This window comes from Plutella xylostella, chromosome 30, assembly GCF_932276165.1.
Source record: "Plutella xylostella chromosome 30, ilPluXylo3.1, whole genome shotgun sequence".
NCBI lineage: Eukaryota > Metazoa > Arthropoda > Insecta > Lepidoptera > Plutellidae > Plutella > Plutella xylostella.
In genome coordinates this window covers 1,816,888-1,835,985 of record NC_064010.1, presented here as the reverse complement: position 1 = coordinate 1,835,985, position 19,098 = coordinate 1,816,888, and the positions used below count along the sequence as shown (strand labels likewise).

General features: G+C 42.4%; 1 protein-coding gene across 1 annotated transcript; it reads left to right on the top strand.

The window, feature by feature from the left end:
• On the top strand, positions 1-19,098 carry LOC105392391 (43 kDa receptor-associated protein of the synapse homolog). Its single transcript, XM_048632041.1, has 14 exons — positions 1-254; positions 3,129-3,231; positions 4,928-5,048; positions 13,945-14,030; positions 14,453-14,622; positions 15,067-15,218; positions 15,535-15,657; positions 16,171-16,354; positions 16,626-16,826; positions 17,033-17,142; positions 17,228-17,408; positions 17,628-17,818; positions 18,187-18,328; positions 18,616-19,098. The coding sequence occupies exons 3-14, from the start codon at positions 5,011-5,013 to the stop codon at positions 18,709-18,711; spliced, it is 1,674 nt and encodes a 557-aa protein (XP_048487998.1). The 5' UTR covers positions 1-254; positions 3,129-3,231; positions 4,928-5,010; the 3' UTR covers positions 18,712-19,098.

The window sequence follows — 19,098 nt, the reverse complement described above, 5'->3', positions numbered from 1 at the left end:
CAACAGCTCGACTCCACTCCTTTCTATGTCCGCGCGAACAGAACCGTCGCGTATCGGATAGGGGTGTGAACAGGCAAGGCCAGTCGCCCCATAAAACTTACAATAAAACCCTAACACGACAACAACACCGCGAGGAAACCACCGAAATACAGTGAAAAAAACACATTTACCAAGAACAAAACGACTGGAAACGAAAAACTGCACGGTTTGTGTCAAAAAACGGGGAAAAACTGCACATAACTCGGACGAGTCGCGTGAGTAACGATTTTCCTCCCGTCACACATGTCAAACCTCTTCCTTTTTTGAAAATGCTGATTAAATCGAACGCAGCTAAAACATAACATGCTGGCTGGTATTTTTTATTCTTTATTTAACTTATTTTTTCTTTAAAAAAAGTACTTCCTTGTGTCGTAATCAAATAGACAAGCTCGTTACTATTTCTGTTTCAAAATTAAGAAAATAAGTTTTATTCTAAAAGCATTGAGTTATTGTGATAAGAAAATGATGTGAGTAGAAATTAATTATTTAATACAAATAGAGGCTGCAGTATCGAGTATGACCTAATTTTGTTGCAAGAGATGACATTTACCTACCTAGGTATCTAAAGAGTGACCTAGGTCGCAAGCTAGCTTCTCTAGCTAGTATAAACTAACTTTAATGTAATAAACTCGACGCAAAGTCCAGGCTGTATAGCTTTGAGCCTTGGAGTGTGATTTTAAGAAAAAAACACAACTTTATTTTTCTTTTTATGGGCGGTGATGATAGTCATAACAATAAACATCCAGCCAGTCGCAAAAATATGCTAATGGCTCCGAACATTTATGTAATGATTGCAGGCAAAGACTTTTATACTAAATGTATTTATCAAGTTTCTCTATTTATTAGGGAAAATAAAGGAGTGGGTATATAATTTGTGTAGGTACCTATATAGCTTTTCATTTTGTGATTCCTTATATTGTTAGGTCCACCAACCCGCACTAGGCCAGCGTGGTGGACTAGGCCTAACACCCTTCCTTCACTGGAAGGAGACCCGTGCCCCAGCAGTGGGGACGTGATGGGTTGTGATGATGATGATTGATAAGTTTGCATACCGAATGTATTTAATGGTCAGAGCACTTTATTGTTTTATTTAGCTCAATTTCTCCATAGTCGGTTAGATCGTAACCAGGGAAAGGTTGATCAATTATACGTCATCAATTCATATTCAATTCTTGACAGATGTGTCAAAAGTCAAGCAATAATCCCTGGTTATGCTCTAACCCACTATAAAGAAATTGGCACTTAAGCTTTTAAAAGATTCGAAGATTGAATTAAGACATACGTCGTAGAGAAACCGAATGGATACCTACATGTTTGCTTTTGCCTAATAAAAATATAGACATTTGAATTATTATTATTTAGTTATATCTCTTTTAATTCGCCTCCACTAGCCCCCAATCGCGACAATATACCAACTTGTTAATTTGCAAACCGGAAATGAGCGCCGCCACTGCACTAATGACTCTAATAACCGAGCCAGCCATTGTTATTAATGGAGAAGCTTTTTTATAAAGAACATTATGAATAATAAAACTGCCCTCTCTGTATTTAGAGCTTAGAGTTATGATAGGCATACAAAGGGCGCATTTAAACTGTACAATAAACTTTTCTGTTAACTACGTACCTAGTTATTGGAAAAAAATGCATATACTTACAATATTCTTTGATCGTGTCTATTATAATCATGGTCTTGCCTCGCTCCGTCGCGTCGAAAACCTCCTTAGCAGTCGATCATTGATAAAACTCCCCCCTGTGCCGTGACAAAGAACGACATTCCCCGAAGTGTCAGTCACATGTCAGATAATTTGTAATATAATATTAATATTTATATATATATATTTTACTAATAGTCACTTAATAATAATTACCAAATATACCTAATATAAAATACGTAACTACATATAAGTTCTGAATATATAAATAAACATAATATATACCTATATACTATATATATATATATATATATATTTTTTATATTAGGTATATTTGGTAATTATTATTAAGTGACTTGTTTTTAATTTTGTAGTAATAGTGTTGTTTTCTTTTTGCACACCTTATAATAAAATTTTCTTGCACCTCCTGTGGGTTGACTGGTAGAAAATGCTTGTAGCATTAAGTCCACCCTTTGTACACTTATTTTTATATTTGTGCAATAAAGGATTAAATAAATAAATAAATAAATAATTTCATAGTGATTCTGTTCGTATAGGAAATTGTACACACGGGTACAGAATACAATAAGTACGCTACATAGGAAGTACAATCAGCTAAAGGTAACAGTCTACCTTTCGTTCGGCGTCGTCGTACGAATTTATGCATCGAATTCAGTATTCTTTGTTTATAAATTCACAAAAAAGTGCGTCCATACTTATGACAATCCGTTTGGTCCGATACGTACGTAACGTGTAGGTACGTTAGTTAAGTATAGAATAGAATAGATAGTATTTCATTAAGTACTTATCTATACACTAACTTCAACTAATGACACGTTAGTGTGTATTCAACGTTTCTAAAACAGGCTCACTTTCGAGAACTTTTTTTAACTTAACTATGTAATTACTTCGTAAATGTTATTTATTATAGTTTTGACCGCGATAGGGCCCCTGGCATCTGTATAAATAACGATACTTATTTATTTAGCCGTCGACTGTATGCACGTATAGGTATTTCGTATCGGAAGTGTCATTCGCAACTCACCTCACTCACTCATATCGGAGGAGATAGGACTGTGTGTGGGCATAGGTATGAGGTATGAGTATACGTGACATACGCCCGATTTCACCAATGACGAATAAGGCTATTTTAATACCGCCATACATCGACTTTTATTCTCGTGATAGCCTAACATTCCATGTGAGCTCTTATTTTGAACTAGTTAGTTCGATTAGAAGATTTGGGACTTATTAGATAGATATGCATTAATATTGTCTAGCCCTATTGATGGAGAACTGAGAGATTTAAATATGCTCACTTTGTTTGTCCGGTGTACCCTGGCCTGTCGAACGAATCTGTCGTTGAAGATGACAAATCCAGCCGTTTCTGACAAACCTAGAATTAGAACAGGAAGTGATTAAAATACCTTGTTTCAGCATCGATGTCTCTTCCGCAATGTCTTGTGGGTGTCAACGGATGTCCTGCAAGCCTTCAATGAACTGCAGCACTGAAAACACGGGTCTCCTGGTGTGGGAGTGTGTAAGTTATTTCGGAAATATAATCCGACTACACTCACGGGCAATGAAAAAGTTCCACTCACAAAATTCCGTCACCAAACAACCCCATTTTTTTCAAACATTAAATTTAAAATTTAAACAAAATATTATATTTTTTAGTTGGTAATATCCTGATGCTCTGTTAAATGTACTTTAATGTTGCAGAAAGCAACATTAAGCTAGACTTTTCCGTTTAGACGTAATTTAGTGCTTTTCCCAGTGGAACCTTTTCATTGCCCCGTGCCGTGAGTATAAATACAAAAAAAAAACTATTTTTTTAAATCGTATTACTACTCTTAATTTAACACTTGAACAAGATAAGTATCTACGTTTTTTGTTCGTATTATCTAATATCCTAATGCGCTGTTAAATGCACCTACCTACTTATATTGCAGACTGCGTCATTAGGATTTTTTTTTTCCGTTTAGGAGTAATTTGTCACTGGAACTTTTTCATAGCTCGTGAGTGTTTTATAAACGCGAAGATTGTATGCAGTTTGAATGGATGGATGGATCGATTTTGCCTGACATTTAAGAAGTTTGACTTGACAATGTAGCTAATAAAATGTGTGAAAATGTTAAGATGTTACACATACATAAAAGTAATATCCAATTCATCACTTTTTACTGAAAACCCCCAAACAAAAACATCACAATTTAGCTCGTTAGTAATTCTGTTTTTCGGCGACCCAAAACACAATCCAGCTTAAAAATGTATTAGAGGTGTCCCGAAGGTTTCCATGACACAATCACGGATCTCTATTTAATATTTATGGTTCTGTCGGCCAGATTGAGTTGGGAAAACCTGAGTGAGGATTCAAACAATCAAAATGCTTTTGGGACGTCGGGATTTGATTATTTTTACGTTAATAAATGCTTCTTCAAAGTTAATTAAAGGTATTCGTTACGTTAACGGCAGATTAACGCGCTCGGTATTATTTTTAATTATATGTGTATATGTCGCAGTAAGATAGCTATAGCCGTAATATAGTTACCTATATCCCTAGGGATATGATTATATACCGGAACATAGTTATACGAAAGCGATTCATTTCTATCTCACTAGGAATATAGTTAATAATCATTATATCCCTAGGTATATAACTATATTACGGCTATAACTATCTTACTGCGACATATACATAGGTACTAAAGAATAGAATAGAATAGAATAGAATAGAATACTCTTTATTTTGCACCATTAAAGAAACATTACAATTCACAACTTATATACATAAAATAGTACAAAAAAGGCGGCCTTATTGCTTAAAGCAATCTCTACCAGACAACCTTTGGATAAAGTACATATTTGTGTGAGTAAATAAGCTATACTTACGCGCGTTCAGTCATGGTTAGTGCAGCGTGAGACGCCCTCCGGCCTACTGGACCGACGAGCGCAGCAGCACGCTGCATAACTTAGTTTTTCGATACGCTAGGTCCACCACAAAGGCACCAACTCAGCATAATGCTAAGGCAACCTCTCTTCCAACCTGTTCCAGTGAAAACAACATTATAATTTCCCTCTTCCAGCCTGACCCTCACACAAAGGCCCCCAACTCAGCATAATGCTAAGGCAACCTCTCGTCCACCCTGTTCCAGTGAAAACAACATTTTAATTTCCCTCTCCCTTCGTCAAAGGTTCCCAACTCAGCATAATGCTATAGAAACCTCTCTCGGCAGTGAGCACGAGCATGCAGCAGCCGGCGGCGGGGGCCAGCAGCAGGTGACGCCCTCTGGTCCGCTGCTCGCTGCATCCGCGGAACATGTCATGGGACTCTATAGAGTCGCGCGACTTCCTCAGGTATTATAAGTAATATCACATAGAAGAAGCGATACAATTGGACGGATTTTCTGGCATAATAATATGATATAACCACATGACTATCAATTGTAAATTTTCCAACGGTTAGCTTAAAAAACTTTAAATTTAAAAAAAAATTACTGTTTCTGAATTTGAGAATTCGAATTCTAAACTGGTCCCTTTTGTGTATAATATTATGTAGTCTGAGCCTATCTGAAACCTAGTTAAACATTGTGAGATTTGGCGTTTCGACTTTCTCCGTGTTCGGCATCATAAGGGTCACAGTGACCGTTAAATAAAGTCCATTTTTCTCTCCACCTTTAGTTTGCAAGGTGCGGGTGCCTATATAAATAGAGTGAGTCGCCCGCGCGCCTCAGTTGGTTTTTGATTTTTGAAGTGAACACTTCGGCAAAATGGCTCAATGTAGCCACGGTTCTCGTCGGCTTTGCTCCGACGGGGAAAAATATAATGTTGAATTTGCGGAGTCCTCGCTGCCGGGAGCTGTAGCGTGATGCGGCCAGGCGGCGCGGGGCCTGCCGGCTGCTGCGCACGCAGCGATTGCTGAGGATTTCGCAACGAAGGTTTGAGTTGATAAGCCGTGAGTAAAATGCTATTATTTACTGCTTTTAAAAGCTCAGCCACTGGTCATAATGCTCCGCGCTTGGGGTTTTTATCCCACGCAGTAGGGTCCGATTCAATAGTCGTGGTGATGATTGATCACATATTCCGGTCCTACTAGTGGCGCTTGAGCTAGATACTTACATTAATGACCGCTTTAAGTAAAGCATATGTTAATTTTATACAGGAAAAAATTATAAAAATATATTTTTCTACCCTCAATTTCTAATATTTTTAGAAAACAGTTGATAAAAACTTTGCTATTACAATAATGCACTTGATTATAGCTTATGTAAGGCTTTACAAACAGGAGCTTTCCAGGACCGTCATAGGATTTTTTACAGGAAGCACGTGGCTCCGAGTTTCAGTATGTTGGGACATTGTGGCATGTGCGGCGAGTAATGTGATCCGCCGGTACCTACCCGCTGAGGGTAGGCAGGCCGATTCGGTGAAATTAAGTTTCGTGTAACCTGCACCCGGCCCTGTGCTCCCGCGCTGGCCGCCGTCTCGTGGCACCTGCATCGCAGCGTACACCCGGCCCTGCGCTCCTGCCCTGGCCACCGGTTCTTGCCACCTGCATCGCAGCATGCACCCGGCCCTGTGCTCCTGCGCTGGCCGCCGTCTCGTGCCACCTGCATCGCAGCGTACACCCGGTCCTGGCCTTGGCCACCGGTTTGTGCTACCTGCATCGCTGCATAGACCCAGCCATGCACTCCTGCCCTGGCGGCTGTACACCCGGTCCTGGCCCTGGCCACCGTTTTGTACCACCTGCATCGCAGCTTACACCCGGTCCTGGCCCTGGCCACTGGTTTGTGCTACCTGCATCGCTGCATAGACCCAGCCATGCACTCCTGCCCTGGCGGCTGTGTTGTCCCACCTGCATCGCTGCGCACACCTGGCACTCCTGTTCTGGTTGCCAGATCCAAACGCCCCCTGTCTGGGAAGAGATTTTATGCTCAGCGGAAACGCCTGCACTATTGCTAGCACGGTCATCATCATCATCAGTCATCATTATGAGCTTATTTAGAAGGTATCGAGTAACGTGCGCTATTCATCAGTGATTTTGGCATAGCAGACGAACGTTTACTGCCAAGGTTGGTCATGTTAGCCATACAAGGGCACACCAACGAAGCCTGAGTAACCACCTGCAGTCGCCGTAGCCACATCGGCATGGATGACGACAAATCGGGTAACGTGCACCGCTTCTAAAAGTGTTATAGCACTTCAATTTGATGCCTCCGCTGAGGTAGGGTATTCTATTAAAGCAGCTTTCTTCTGAACTGCCCAAAGTGACCTGTAGACTGCTCCTGGGGATAGTTGTGCAATCAATTTTTTATTTCGATGTCTCTGCTGAAGAAACTGTCTAATGCAGCTTTTGTTCTAAACTGCCTAAAGATCATTGGACTGCTCATGGGAATGGTGACGCACGGTAAGTACAGGAGCGTTACTCTATACTGATGGGAAACGAACGAACGAGAGCTGTCGTGCAATCGGCACGTTTAATACATACAAACAGATAGAGCGGCTCAGGCCGCAGTGCACTGAAAGTTCGTTTTTCGTCATATAAAGTGACCCCCCAGACACTATCTTAAGTATCATGACACATCAGCAGATTCCAGCTTTGAGTCTTTTCTTTTCTCGGCTGTGAGCAAAGTGAATCCCACCGGCGAGTGTTCAACCTAAAAGCACTGAGCTAATTCCTGATTTCGTGAAAGTCGCTGTTGCTATACCATACCGCTTCACAAGTTACCGAATTTATTATGATCCTACTGTCGGGTGATCATGATCGGAGTGTCATCGCGGTTTCTGAGTGGCACCATATTAGCTGTCTTCCTTATGTCCCAGTGGATTGTGAGTGTGTATCCGAGCTCTTTGTTGAAAAATGCGTGAACCTCCTACGCAGCAGCTGTCTACTAGTTGTGTATCGAATAAATCGAGTAACGGTGCTCTTGCACGAGACGACTACCTTTTGGTAAAATTATAACTATTCTGGGAACATGCATATACCTACTGTGTACTGTGTATCACATCACGTGTAGCCGCAGCCCTACTCAATGTACGGGGCTAGATAATAAACAATGGCAGTCGTCATTAAATTTCTATGAATTTCGAAGGTCATCATTTGGAGCACAATCCAAAGTGTTGAAGTACCTATTCATGCCTAAACGGCTTCTCTAATGAAAATGTATTTTTAATTCGATTCTGGCGCAAACGTTTCATAACTATTTTTCAACACTGTATCTGCTGAAACTACTTAGACTGACTGGTTAAGATGCAGACGTGCCGTTTTCACAATTCCATTTTGAGTAATCCTCAACTGTTTTATGGATCTTTCAGTTAGTTACGTAACTAGTTACCAAGTAAAAAATTACTTGTGTCATGCTCGTACTCGCATCTCATTTAGGAGCTCTCTGGCCTCTAGCTGAAGGCTAGAACTGGTATATATATCTACTAAGCTAGTACAGAGTTATAACCGGGCAGCGGTGACGTGGCAGCTGCTTGATTTATTAGAGTTTGCTGAAAACTTTCTAAATAAGTAATAATTATTAGTCATAATATTAACTCTTTGCAGTTCTTTCAGAATGCAATACCAGGTCGCTGAAGTAGGTAACCTTCCTTAACTGGACAACAACAACAAGAAGCCTTTTTGTTTTAAATAATGTCACAGTTATTCGCCGTTCCACTGTCATATCGATGTCCAAGGACTTTTTCTTGGGTATAGCTAACTACCTAAGTTTACCTATAGATAGCCGCAAGCTATCCGCTGTTGGCGAACTGTCAGTTCTGATTGATAAGTCAGGCTCGAGGTGGCTCGTCCAACTGTCCATGTTCCCGCCACCATGATTGTTGCTTCCACAGATTAGAGAGTCTATGTTGGCTGTCGTTGCATCAGGTCTGATCAGGTACAACTAACATCTTTACGTACCATGTTTATTTAATCGAGCTATTTTATTTTGTTTTATCTAGCATGACTTAATGGTTTCAAAATCGAACCTACAACAATGTAAGTAGGTACCTACCTACGTACCTTTGAAGTTGCAACAAGGCGAAGCCTTAAGGTTTTGGCCGAGACCTGCCCTTAGTGTTGACTTACTTACTTACTCCGCTGGCTCAGCGACCCAAAGTGAGTCTTGGCCTCCGATACAAGAGATCGCCACTTCTGACGGTCCAGTGCAGTCTCCCGCCAGTCAACGACTTGTAGCTCGCGCAGGTCCGCCTCCACCGCGTCACTCCAGCGGTACCTGGGCCGGCCCACCGGTCGGCACCCCGTCGGACGGCCCATGTAGGCTCTTTTTGCGCTACGATCTTCTCCCATTCTCTGGAGATGGCCTAGCCAGCGAAGTCTGTGGGCTTTTGTTTCTCCCACTATGTTAGCCCCCGCCATCAGATCTTCCAGTTCGGCGTTTTTCAGGACTCTCCAGCTTCCATCGGGTCTCTGTCTTGGGCCAAAGATCTTCCTTAGGACCTTCCGTTCCGCCACCAGCAGTTTGCTCTCTTCTTTCTGCGTTAACGTCCAGGCCTCACACCCGTACATCAGTATCGGTCTTATTACCGTTTTGTAAATTCTGAGTTTGGTGTTTCTGCTCAGAAGCCTAGACGTCAACACTTTATGCAAAGCGGCACTGCAGCGCAGGAAGCTTTGGATGCGGGTATCGATTTCCTCGTCGCGAGTGTTCGTATCCGTGACAGTGCAACCTAGGTATTTAAACCGGGAGACCCCTTTGTACGTCACATCTCCAACATGCAGGTCTTGTCTGCGAACGGACTTGTCCTTGTAGCGCTTCATGTGGAGATATTCGGATTTTCCGCAGTTTATTCTTAAACCAATTTTTCCGGCTTCTGTATCAAGGAGTTTCGCAGCTTTCCGAACCTCTTCAGCTGTTTTGCCCAGCACCGCTAAGTCATCGGCATAGCCAACCACCTTGTGCTTTCCATTGAGTTGTAGCCCGAAGTCAAGTTCTAAAACTCCTCTGAGAACATGCTCCAGGGCTAGGTTGAAAAGCATAGGCGATAGGGCATCCCCCTGCTTTAGACCGGTGACCACCGCGAACTCATCCGTCAGTTCTCCTCCAACACGAACCTTCATCCTACTCTCCTTTGTGGCAACCTCAACCATGCTCACTATTTTTGCCGGTATTTTAAAGTTGCGTAGGATAGTGAACAGCGCTTCTCGATCAATGCTGTCGTACGCCTTAGTAAAGTCCACGAAAAGTGAATGGACGCTCTGCGCGTATTCCCATTTCTTCTCCATAAGCTGCTTCAGGAGGAAGATCTGATCGACTGTACTACGGTTGCGTCTAAAGCCACACTGATAATCACCAAGGATTTTTTCCGTGTATGGCTCCAATCGCTTGAGCAACACGTAGGACAGGACCTTATACGCTGTCGGGAGCAACGCAATGCCACGATAGTTGGTACACTTCTTTTTGGACCCTTTTTTGTGTACGGGGCAGATCACTCCTAGGTTCCATTCCTTTGGCTGCTTTTCCTCTTCCCAGATCTTGCACAGTAACTGGAATAGTTCCGACTGTACTCGACCCCCGCCGTATTTCCACAATTCGGAGGGTAAATCGTCAATGCCCGGTGCTTTGTGGTTTTTGAGTCTCATTATGGCTTCACGGACTTCTTCAAAGGTCGGGGGTTCCACGATTTCGCTATTGTGTTCCATAGAGCGGGGTACTTGTTCCTCGAGTGGTTGGCAGTTGAGCAGTTGCTGGAAATAGTCGCGCCAGCAGGTCATGATAGTATCTCTGTCCGATATCAGGTTTCCATCATCGTCTTCAAGGAACTGAGCCGTGGGTTGGTAGCCTTTCTTGCAGGAGCTTACTTCCTTATAGAATTTCCGTGACTCGTTAGCTCTGAGGAGTGTCTCCATCCCTCTTACGATGTTGTCCAGATGCTGTCTTTTGGCTCTCTTAATGATCGTTCTAGCTTCCGTTTGGACCTTCTTATATTTGGCAACCCATTCCTCATTATTCTCAGCCTGGATTTTACATTTCCGCCTTTCCTTGACAATCTCTTCGCAGTCCTGATTCCACCACTTTCTTCTTTTGGTGTTTCTTTTTCTTCCCAGTACTTTAACAGCTGTTGTTTTTACTGTGTGTTTCACACTATCCCAGTGATTGTCAATATCCGCGTCAACCGTGAGCTGGTTAAACCTGTTATTCAACTCTAATCGAAACTTTTCTCTTATATCTGGGTCTCTTAGGTTGTCTAAGTTAATCGGCTCCTCTTTTCTGGTGTTATTCCTTCTTTTTACCGTGATCCTTGCCCTGAGTTGGATACCAAGCAGATAGTGATCGCTGTCACAGTCAGGCCCTCTGTACGAACGCACGTCCTGTATGGTGCTTTTGTGTCTGTCATCTATCACGGCATGATCGATCTGGTTCACTGTTTTTCCATCAGGTGACTTCCAGGTACCTTTGTGGATATCTTTATGAGGGAACATTGTGCTCTTGATTACTAGCGCCCTTGCTGTTGCAAATGATATCAGTCTCAGACCATTGTCGTTTGTTGTGGCATGCTTGCTGTGTTTTCCAATAGTAGGCATGAAAGCTGCTTCTCTTCCCACTTGTGCGTTAAAATCTCCAATCAATAGTTTTGCATCAAAACTCGGTAGTTGATCATATGTCTCTTCTAGATGGTCATAGAACTCGTCCTTTTTACTGTCTTCTGACATCTCTGTTGGAGCGTAGACATTTATGATAGAGTAGTTGCAGAACTTGCCTTTTAGACGCAGCACAGATATTCTGTCTGACACAGCATCAAATCTGATCACACTCCCGATCATGTTTCTAGAGACCATAAAACCAGTGCCGTACATGTGCTCGCCATGATCACTACCGCTGTAAAATAGAACAGTGTTACTGTCGACATTGCACTCTCCTTTTCCCGGCCACCTTACTTCTTGCAGGGCTGCTATTTCGATGCCATATTTCTTTAATTCGGCATTCACCTGATACATGGCGCCAACTCGGAATAGAGAGCGCACATTCCACGAAGCTAATCGGAGTTCCTTAATATCATGCCTAGTGTCGTTAGTTTTGGGATCAAATCGTAATTTCTCTTTTCTCGGTTTCGTAACAATAGTTTTTTCCATGGGCAGGGCGTTAACCTGCCGCACAACCCCCAAAATGCTGGAGGGCCACACCCGTCGTTGGTCAGCGAGTCTAACGGACTTAGCCGGCTAGCGTAGCTAGGCTGTACTACCGACCGTTCCCCCATCCGCCACCCGGGGGACGCTCCTCTACGCCAGACGGGACAGCGCGAGGTTAGTGTTGACGAACATACCTAAAGGTGACCTTGTTAATGTTTTTCATATGAAGTACTGAACATTTTACTTATCCTGGTGGCATGACTGATCATTTACTTACCCAGTTAAGACATGTTAGCCGGGTTTCATTTATCAACTATTATAATTGTTATTGTTGTGTAAATCAATCTTTATTAATTGATGTCATCTACCAAGGAATGCGGCCAGAGCTCATAATATTCACACATGATGATACAGAATGATAGTAGCCCACAAAATGGGTGCAAAGGCTTATAAAATAACTTTCCTTCCTAGTAGGACTGCACAGGAACTCGTTAACCGCCGAGTTAGTTAGAATACAAAATTAGACTGTGTGTTACTTGTCAATCTAGAATATGAATATAGTGACCTGCATCATGTTTTGAAAAACTGAATACTTAGTTATCCGCCAGTGTCACAGCCTTCATCTAATATTTTCCAGTAGCTGATGAGGCTGAGATATTTAGTAAAATTATCTTCCCTTCAAGCACCACTCCTCGTTCCAAGGACTAGATGCCGCGCCAGGTGTTGCAGGCCGTGTCGTCGTACAGGGCTGACTGAGCAGATCCACGAGGCTCCAGGGTCGGCTGCTGCATTTCTGAGGTCAGTCCAGAATTACATACCCTAGTCAGCATGTGCTGACCTGAGCCCCAGCGGCCTGGATCGATATTCTACATTTTACAGCTTTTAATATTGTTGCAAAGTATTTCACTAGTTCCATCCATTCGGCTAGTGTATGTTAAAAATATTGCCTTGACAATAACAAGATTTTGATCAATAATTACTTATAAGTATTGCTTTCGAAGAGGCACTGTGTGTATCCATATGTATAAATACCTACCTATATGTATAGGTACATACCTTCCATAACTTTCTGACAAGTCAGGAATAATAAGGAAGTACTTAAGTCTTATGTATACTTATACCTTTCTTTTTAGTATATCTATTACCTAGAAATCTATGCATTATAAATTTATAGATTCAAATATTTATCTACTGATATACTCATCAGTAGCTTATGGGTCACAGTTGGTTTTCTCTCCACCATGCGATAATAAACACATCTCACAATGTTTAACTAGGTTTCAGATAGGCTCAGACTACATAATAGACGCATTTTTCCTGAAATAAAAATGACATATTATGTATCTAGCCTATCTGAAACCTAGTCATTTCTGCATGGTGATATTACAACTGAGGCGCGCGGGCGACTCACTCTATTTATATAGGCACCCGCACCTTGCAAACTAAAGGTGGAGAGAAAAATGGACTTTATTTAACTGTCACTGTGACCCTTATGATGCCGAACACGGAGAAAGTCGAAACGCCAAATCTCACAATGTTTAACTAGGTTTCAGATAGGCTAGATACATAATATGTCATTTTTATTTCAGGAAAAATGCGTCTATTATTGCAATGAGCTATCAATGTTCCGAAATCTTTTTGGTGGATTGATTGTGATCTATTTATTTATTTATTTATTTATACACTTTATTGTACACATACAAATAAAAACATAAAAGAGAACAGTTACAAATCAAAAAACACAAACGTATACAAAGGCGGGCTTATTGCCAAAAAGCAATTTCTTCCAGCCAACCTTCGACTGGGTGAAAGAAAAATGCCATTAGATCCCTTAACTAATTTGAGTAGGTACAATTATCAAACTGAACTTAGCCTATGATTTAAACCTAACCTTAAATTATTACTGTATAGATTACAACTACTTACAACATAAAATATACTTATAAAAATAACATCATACTTATATATAAATAATACTACATAAATATAAATACATATATATATATATATATATATAAATACCTATTTTAATCTATATATGTGATTTATTTATTTATTGCACACACACACATTGTAACATATCAGGAACACAAAACCCAAATCGTTATAATAATAATTTAACATATAGCACTCACTTTCCTACTTCTCTCGTGATATTGTGATGTACCTTTCTGTGTGCAGCGGTGTGCCTGGACACCAGCTGTCTGCGACTAGGCTGCTGAGCTCGCCGGACCCCTCCACACGACAGAACCTAGATGACCCGCCAGGTTAGTGCTTACAGCTTAAGACTATCACGTAGGGGTCACCAATTTACCAAATACGGCCCAACTTAGGGCCGGCTTTTTGATCCTTAGGTAAATTATCTAAAATCTTAATTGGTTAAAAACCATAAGCTCGTGCTTGACAAATGACATGAACAATGGTTAAAGTTGACTGTGGATCAATAAACCGGACCATAGCCGTCAAGAACCAAGGCTCAAGACGAGCTAGTTAACATGGCATCTGGTTCTGGTTCTTGTTTGCCAAGTTTGCTGGGATAGTAACTTAAGCGCACACGCATCAACGGTATAAAGACTTCGTCAAACAGAAAGCGTTACTAGCGCGCGTCAGAGCGCTAAGATGACGCCAAAAGTGGAACAAATTGTAATGAAACCCCAATCCTCCTAAACTAACCTCTAGAATCTTCCAGAACTATACCCGTTCGCTGAAGACTACAACACTGGCAACGCTGAGCTCCGCAATGGGGCGCTGCGCTGGGGCTCGCGCTTCGGCCCCGCGCACCGCCCGCCGGCCGCCGGGCTGCTGGACTGCTTCCGCGCCTGCCGCAGCCGCCTCGACCAGTACATGGCTAGGAGGAAGGTGAGCTTGGTTATCATTAGGGAATAATTGACCACTGAATAAAAGACTGCTTGATAAAGGATTGCATATGTCGAAATACAACAATCGGAGGAAGGTAGGATCATGAGTCAATAAGCGTAGAAAAGCTGATGCGCTTGTCTAAGAACAGAAAGGAGTATACAGGGTTGACCATTTACCTCAAGTAGGTAAAATATCGTGCACTGCGGAATATAGCTTAGATGGGGATTGTTCCCAAAGACAGGCGGAAGGTAATCTTCATCCTGAGTACTGTGCCTATACGTTTCTGCACCCTGCACCACAAGGTATTTGTCTTCAGGCTTTAAATTAGCATAATAATTATGTGTCAAAGGTTCGCGAATTTAACGTAGGTAACCGTCTTCTTAACGAAGGGGCTTCCTCTTTAGATACTATGGCTATGCTTAAAACGGTTACTCCCCCTACCAGATCGAGCGCGGCGTGGCCCTGTACGGTCAGAACGAGCAGCGCGCGGCGGTCAAGGTGTGGCTGTCGGCGCTGCGCGGCGTGCGGCACCGCAACGACAAGTTCGCGCTGCTGGGCCATCTGTACCAGGCGTACATGGACTTTGGGAAGTACAGGTAATGGGCGGAAAATTTTTAAGCGCAATGCTGAATAACTCACCAGATTTTTTTCCTTCTTAGCGTGTCTGTGACAAACATAAGATGCCTAACCATGGTCCAAAACTGGCCAGAGAGATTAGAATCAGACGCAGGCTGCCCAAGGTGCTCCGGACGTTCAAAAGAACGGGATGCATCACTCGAGGTAATTTCTTGCACTCTTAAATAGTCACAATTCCAAATGCACTGAGGGTTTCCAGATATAAACGTAAAAAAAAATAATAATATGGAAGTACCTGTAACCTGACACTAAACACTCTTGCTCCCCATTTTGCAGGGAATCCCTGGAGTTCGCGAACAGACAGCTCGGCATATCGGAGGAGCTGGACTCGGCGCCGATGCGCGCGGAGGCCTACCTTAACCTGGCCCGCGCGCACCAGACCCTAGGCGGACTGGACCGGTATGATCCATTATCATAATCAAAAGGGCTAGCACGGGGCGTAATTAGGACGTGACAAAAGTTTTGCATCGCCCAGCCTCAAGAGCGAGCGCGACGGGTAATTTTGGTCTCGTCTTACTTGCACCCCGAGCTAGCCCTTCAGCCCATAGTCGTCCACTGCTGGGCATGCACCTCTCCCAAGACGTAACAATAATATATGTCTTCGGACTTCGCAGTTACCGGTCTGAGGACAAAGGTCCACATTGGTCCAGCGGGGCGAAAGGCGTTCCACGCTACTTTACTGTCCGTAGTCTCCCTAATGAAATAATTTATCTCTCCGGTAATCGATTCTTCGTAATAAATGAACGGCCCACTAATAGTACCTAAAGCTAATACCATAAAATCGGAGCTTCACCACTATTAAAATAAATGCTTATCCAAGATTGATGAAGATATAAGATTGAGGCCACAATCACAAATCAACTAAGCATGGAATTCCAGACTAACATTTGCTGATTTTTACGTTTCTTCCAGAGCACTATCGTACGCGCGCCACGCCCTCTACAACGACTGCGGCGGCGGGTCGACAGCCGGCTGCGTGCATCTGACGGTGGCGGTCGTATCTCTGGAACTGGGCGCCTTCTCTAAAGCCATGGACGGCTTCCAGAAGGCACTGACTGTAGCGCAGAGCCAGAATGATAACACGCTGCTTTTACAGGTAAATCTGCTTACATTACTATCCAAGCTTAGATTCATATAAGTACATCTAAGTAATTTAAACTTTAATTCTTAGAGGATTGAGAGATTATTTTGACTGACAAGTCGAGATACTTAGGTTTTATGCTATTAAATTAAATTGGCTGCTCTGCTAATGCACATGCAATCAACAATCCTTGAATGCGTTGATGGTGGTAAGCTAGCAGGCCATAGCTGCCTGCTGTGGACTGGAGTGTACTGTCTATATCAGCCGTCTTTTTCTTTGTCTACAGGTCTACGTTGGCTTGTCTGAGCTCTGGCGGCGTCTCCGCGACGCAGAGCGGGCGGTGGCGTGTGCGGCGCGCGCGTGCGACCTCGGCCGCGGCCCGCGATCGACTGACCTGAACACGCGGTATCATCGCGTGGCATTGTTGCAAATGGCGGCTTCGTTACGTTCTAGAGGAGAACTTGGGGATGCACATGATTATTGTAACGTGAGTTGGGGATATTCCTGAGGAATTATATTTGCAATATAATATGTAACAAGTCTCTTGCCAGTTGACAACTGGCAAGGGAAGATACAACTGGCAGTTGTATCTAACCCACTCCGATTGGTTCCGAAAAGAAACAGAGATTAACGTGGTAGTCTTTCCTAGAATAAACAAACCCTTTAAATGTTCTCTTTTAATACAATTTTCAGGAGGCGCTACGGTTGTCAGCAGTGGCTGGAGACCAGGGCTGCTATGCCAGAGCCGTACGCATAGCGGGAGATGTGTATCGAAGAAAATGTGATATTGGAAAGGCTCTCAGGTAACTTAACCGCATAACGACCTAAACATAATGCTAATGTAAAGGAAAACATTTAATGTAGTAATGTTTTGTGATCAAATTTCAGACACTATGAAATAGCAATGGGTCTGGGTCAGACACTCGGCGATAGGCTGGCACAGATGGAGGGTATGGACGGCGCCGCGAGGTGTCTCGAGGCCCTCCGCCTGCAGGGACGCATCTGCAACTGCCGTCCGTTAGAGTTTAACACACGATTACTTGAAGTCGCTACGAGCGTTGGGGCTAAGGTATGGTTTTTATTACAATTTCTGGAACTGATTCTATATTCGACAGATTTGACAGATATGCAATGCTGCATAAGGAATTGTCAATTGATAATATTCGGCGATGGTAACCCTTCAGATGATAAAATAAATCACATTACATAGTATATGATGGCAAAATTAAATTATAATAAAAAGGGTAAAAGTGGCTGAGCAAAATAGAATACCTCATAAATTTTCCAGATGCTAGTACGCCGCGTGCGGCTCCGCCTGGCGTCCATCTACGTGGCTCTGGGCGACGCCGGCGCGGCGGAGCGGCAACGTCGCGCGGCCGCGGCGTGGGCGCCGCCGGCTTGCGTGGTCTGTCGCGACCCGTACACCGAACAGATAGAGCATCTGGCTTCGCTACCTTGCGGACATATTGCGCATGCAGCGTATGTTAAATATACTCTTTAAATACTACATTATAAACTCATATTACCTACTTAAGATTATTTAAATGACAGAGTATTCGTGAAATTAATAATCGTTATTTGTACATAATGAATAAAAATAAATTATTAAGCTTAGATCTAACAACAGGTTTTTGGCAAATTGGTATTTAAGTATCAATAACGAAAAACAGTTAAAATTATATTCAATGGTTTCCAAGCATAACATGTCGGATACGCGATTTTTATAATAATCTCAAATAGTACAACTACACTCACATAAGTAGTTGAACCTAGTTTTAATGACACCACACAAGTTCGTTTACCTGGATGACATCATTGTTTAATCCCTATGTATGTATGTTTTCCAGTTGCATGCCTGAGTCGTGGTCTCGTCGCTCGTTGCGCAGTGCTGCGACGGCGCCCGACTGCTTCGAGTGTTCCTCACCGGCCGCCCCCCGCGCCCCTCCGCCCGCCCCGCCGGCACCCAGGACCTTGCCGACTCACGCTAATGTAAGTAAAGTACTATAGCGTTGTGCACGACATGGAGATTGGCAACCATAATATATTGTTTAATTATTTATCGTATAAGCTGTGTACTTAATTTGTGTTGTTATGTGTTTTTCACTGTTGTGTATTCTTGAAGGCGAATAAACTATTTCTTTCTTTCTATATTGGGAGTTTATTGGAAGATATTTACGCAGTGTAAACTACGTCATCCTGCAAATTACTGACTGCTTAAGTATTTGAGTAATTATGTGAACTATTTTATTCTAAATATAAACTGATATTGGTTACAGGATTTCCCATTCGGAACGCCGCCGATGCTCCGCGATTCAGATCTAGCTTCGATACTTTCAGACCACAGCAGTCAACAGGCGACATCCAGTGTATAAGCAAGACAAGGTTGTTATAGGTTTAGACTGGCAATATTATGGAAAGCGTCTGAAATATATATTTTTACTACAAGACGGCTAAGTCCCACGAAAAAAAGAGATTAATTATATCTAAAAGATATGCTGTGAATATTTCTTTTACGATTTTTATTTAAGTATTTTTGTGTGAAAAAGATCTTTCAATAATATATTACAGTGCCACATGCATTAAAAAACTATACTTACATATGTTTGCAAAATTTAGTGAAATTATTTCGGCGCCGATAAGGTATTTGTAACTTTAAGCCACAAACTATTTTCTTAATTGAGGATTCTAGGGTGGACGTCTACACAAACCATACGCTTTATAGTAATATACACGTTGATTTCACAATGTTTTAAGTGCTA

What these genes read in the sequence shown, in the direction of transcription:
- LOC105392391 (XM_048632041.1), top strand. Translation starts at nt 5,011, where the DNA reads ATGTCATGGGACTCTATAGAGTCGCGCGACTTCCTCAG. An exon ending in ATAACACGCTGCTTTTACAG is followed by an intron (nt 16,355 to 16,625) that starts GTAAATCTGCTT and finishes CTTTGTCTACAG; the next exon opens with GTCTACGTTGGCTTGTCTGA. An exon ending in CCTTGCCGACTCACGCTAAT is followed by an intron (nt 18,329 to 18,615) that starts GTAAGTAAAGTA and finishes TATTGGTTACAG; the next exon opens with GATTTCCCATTCGGAACGCC.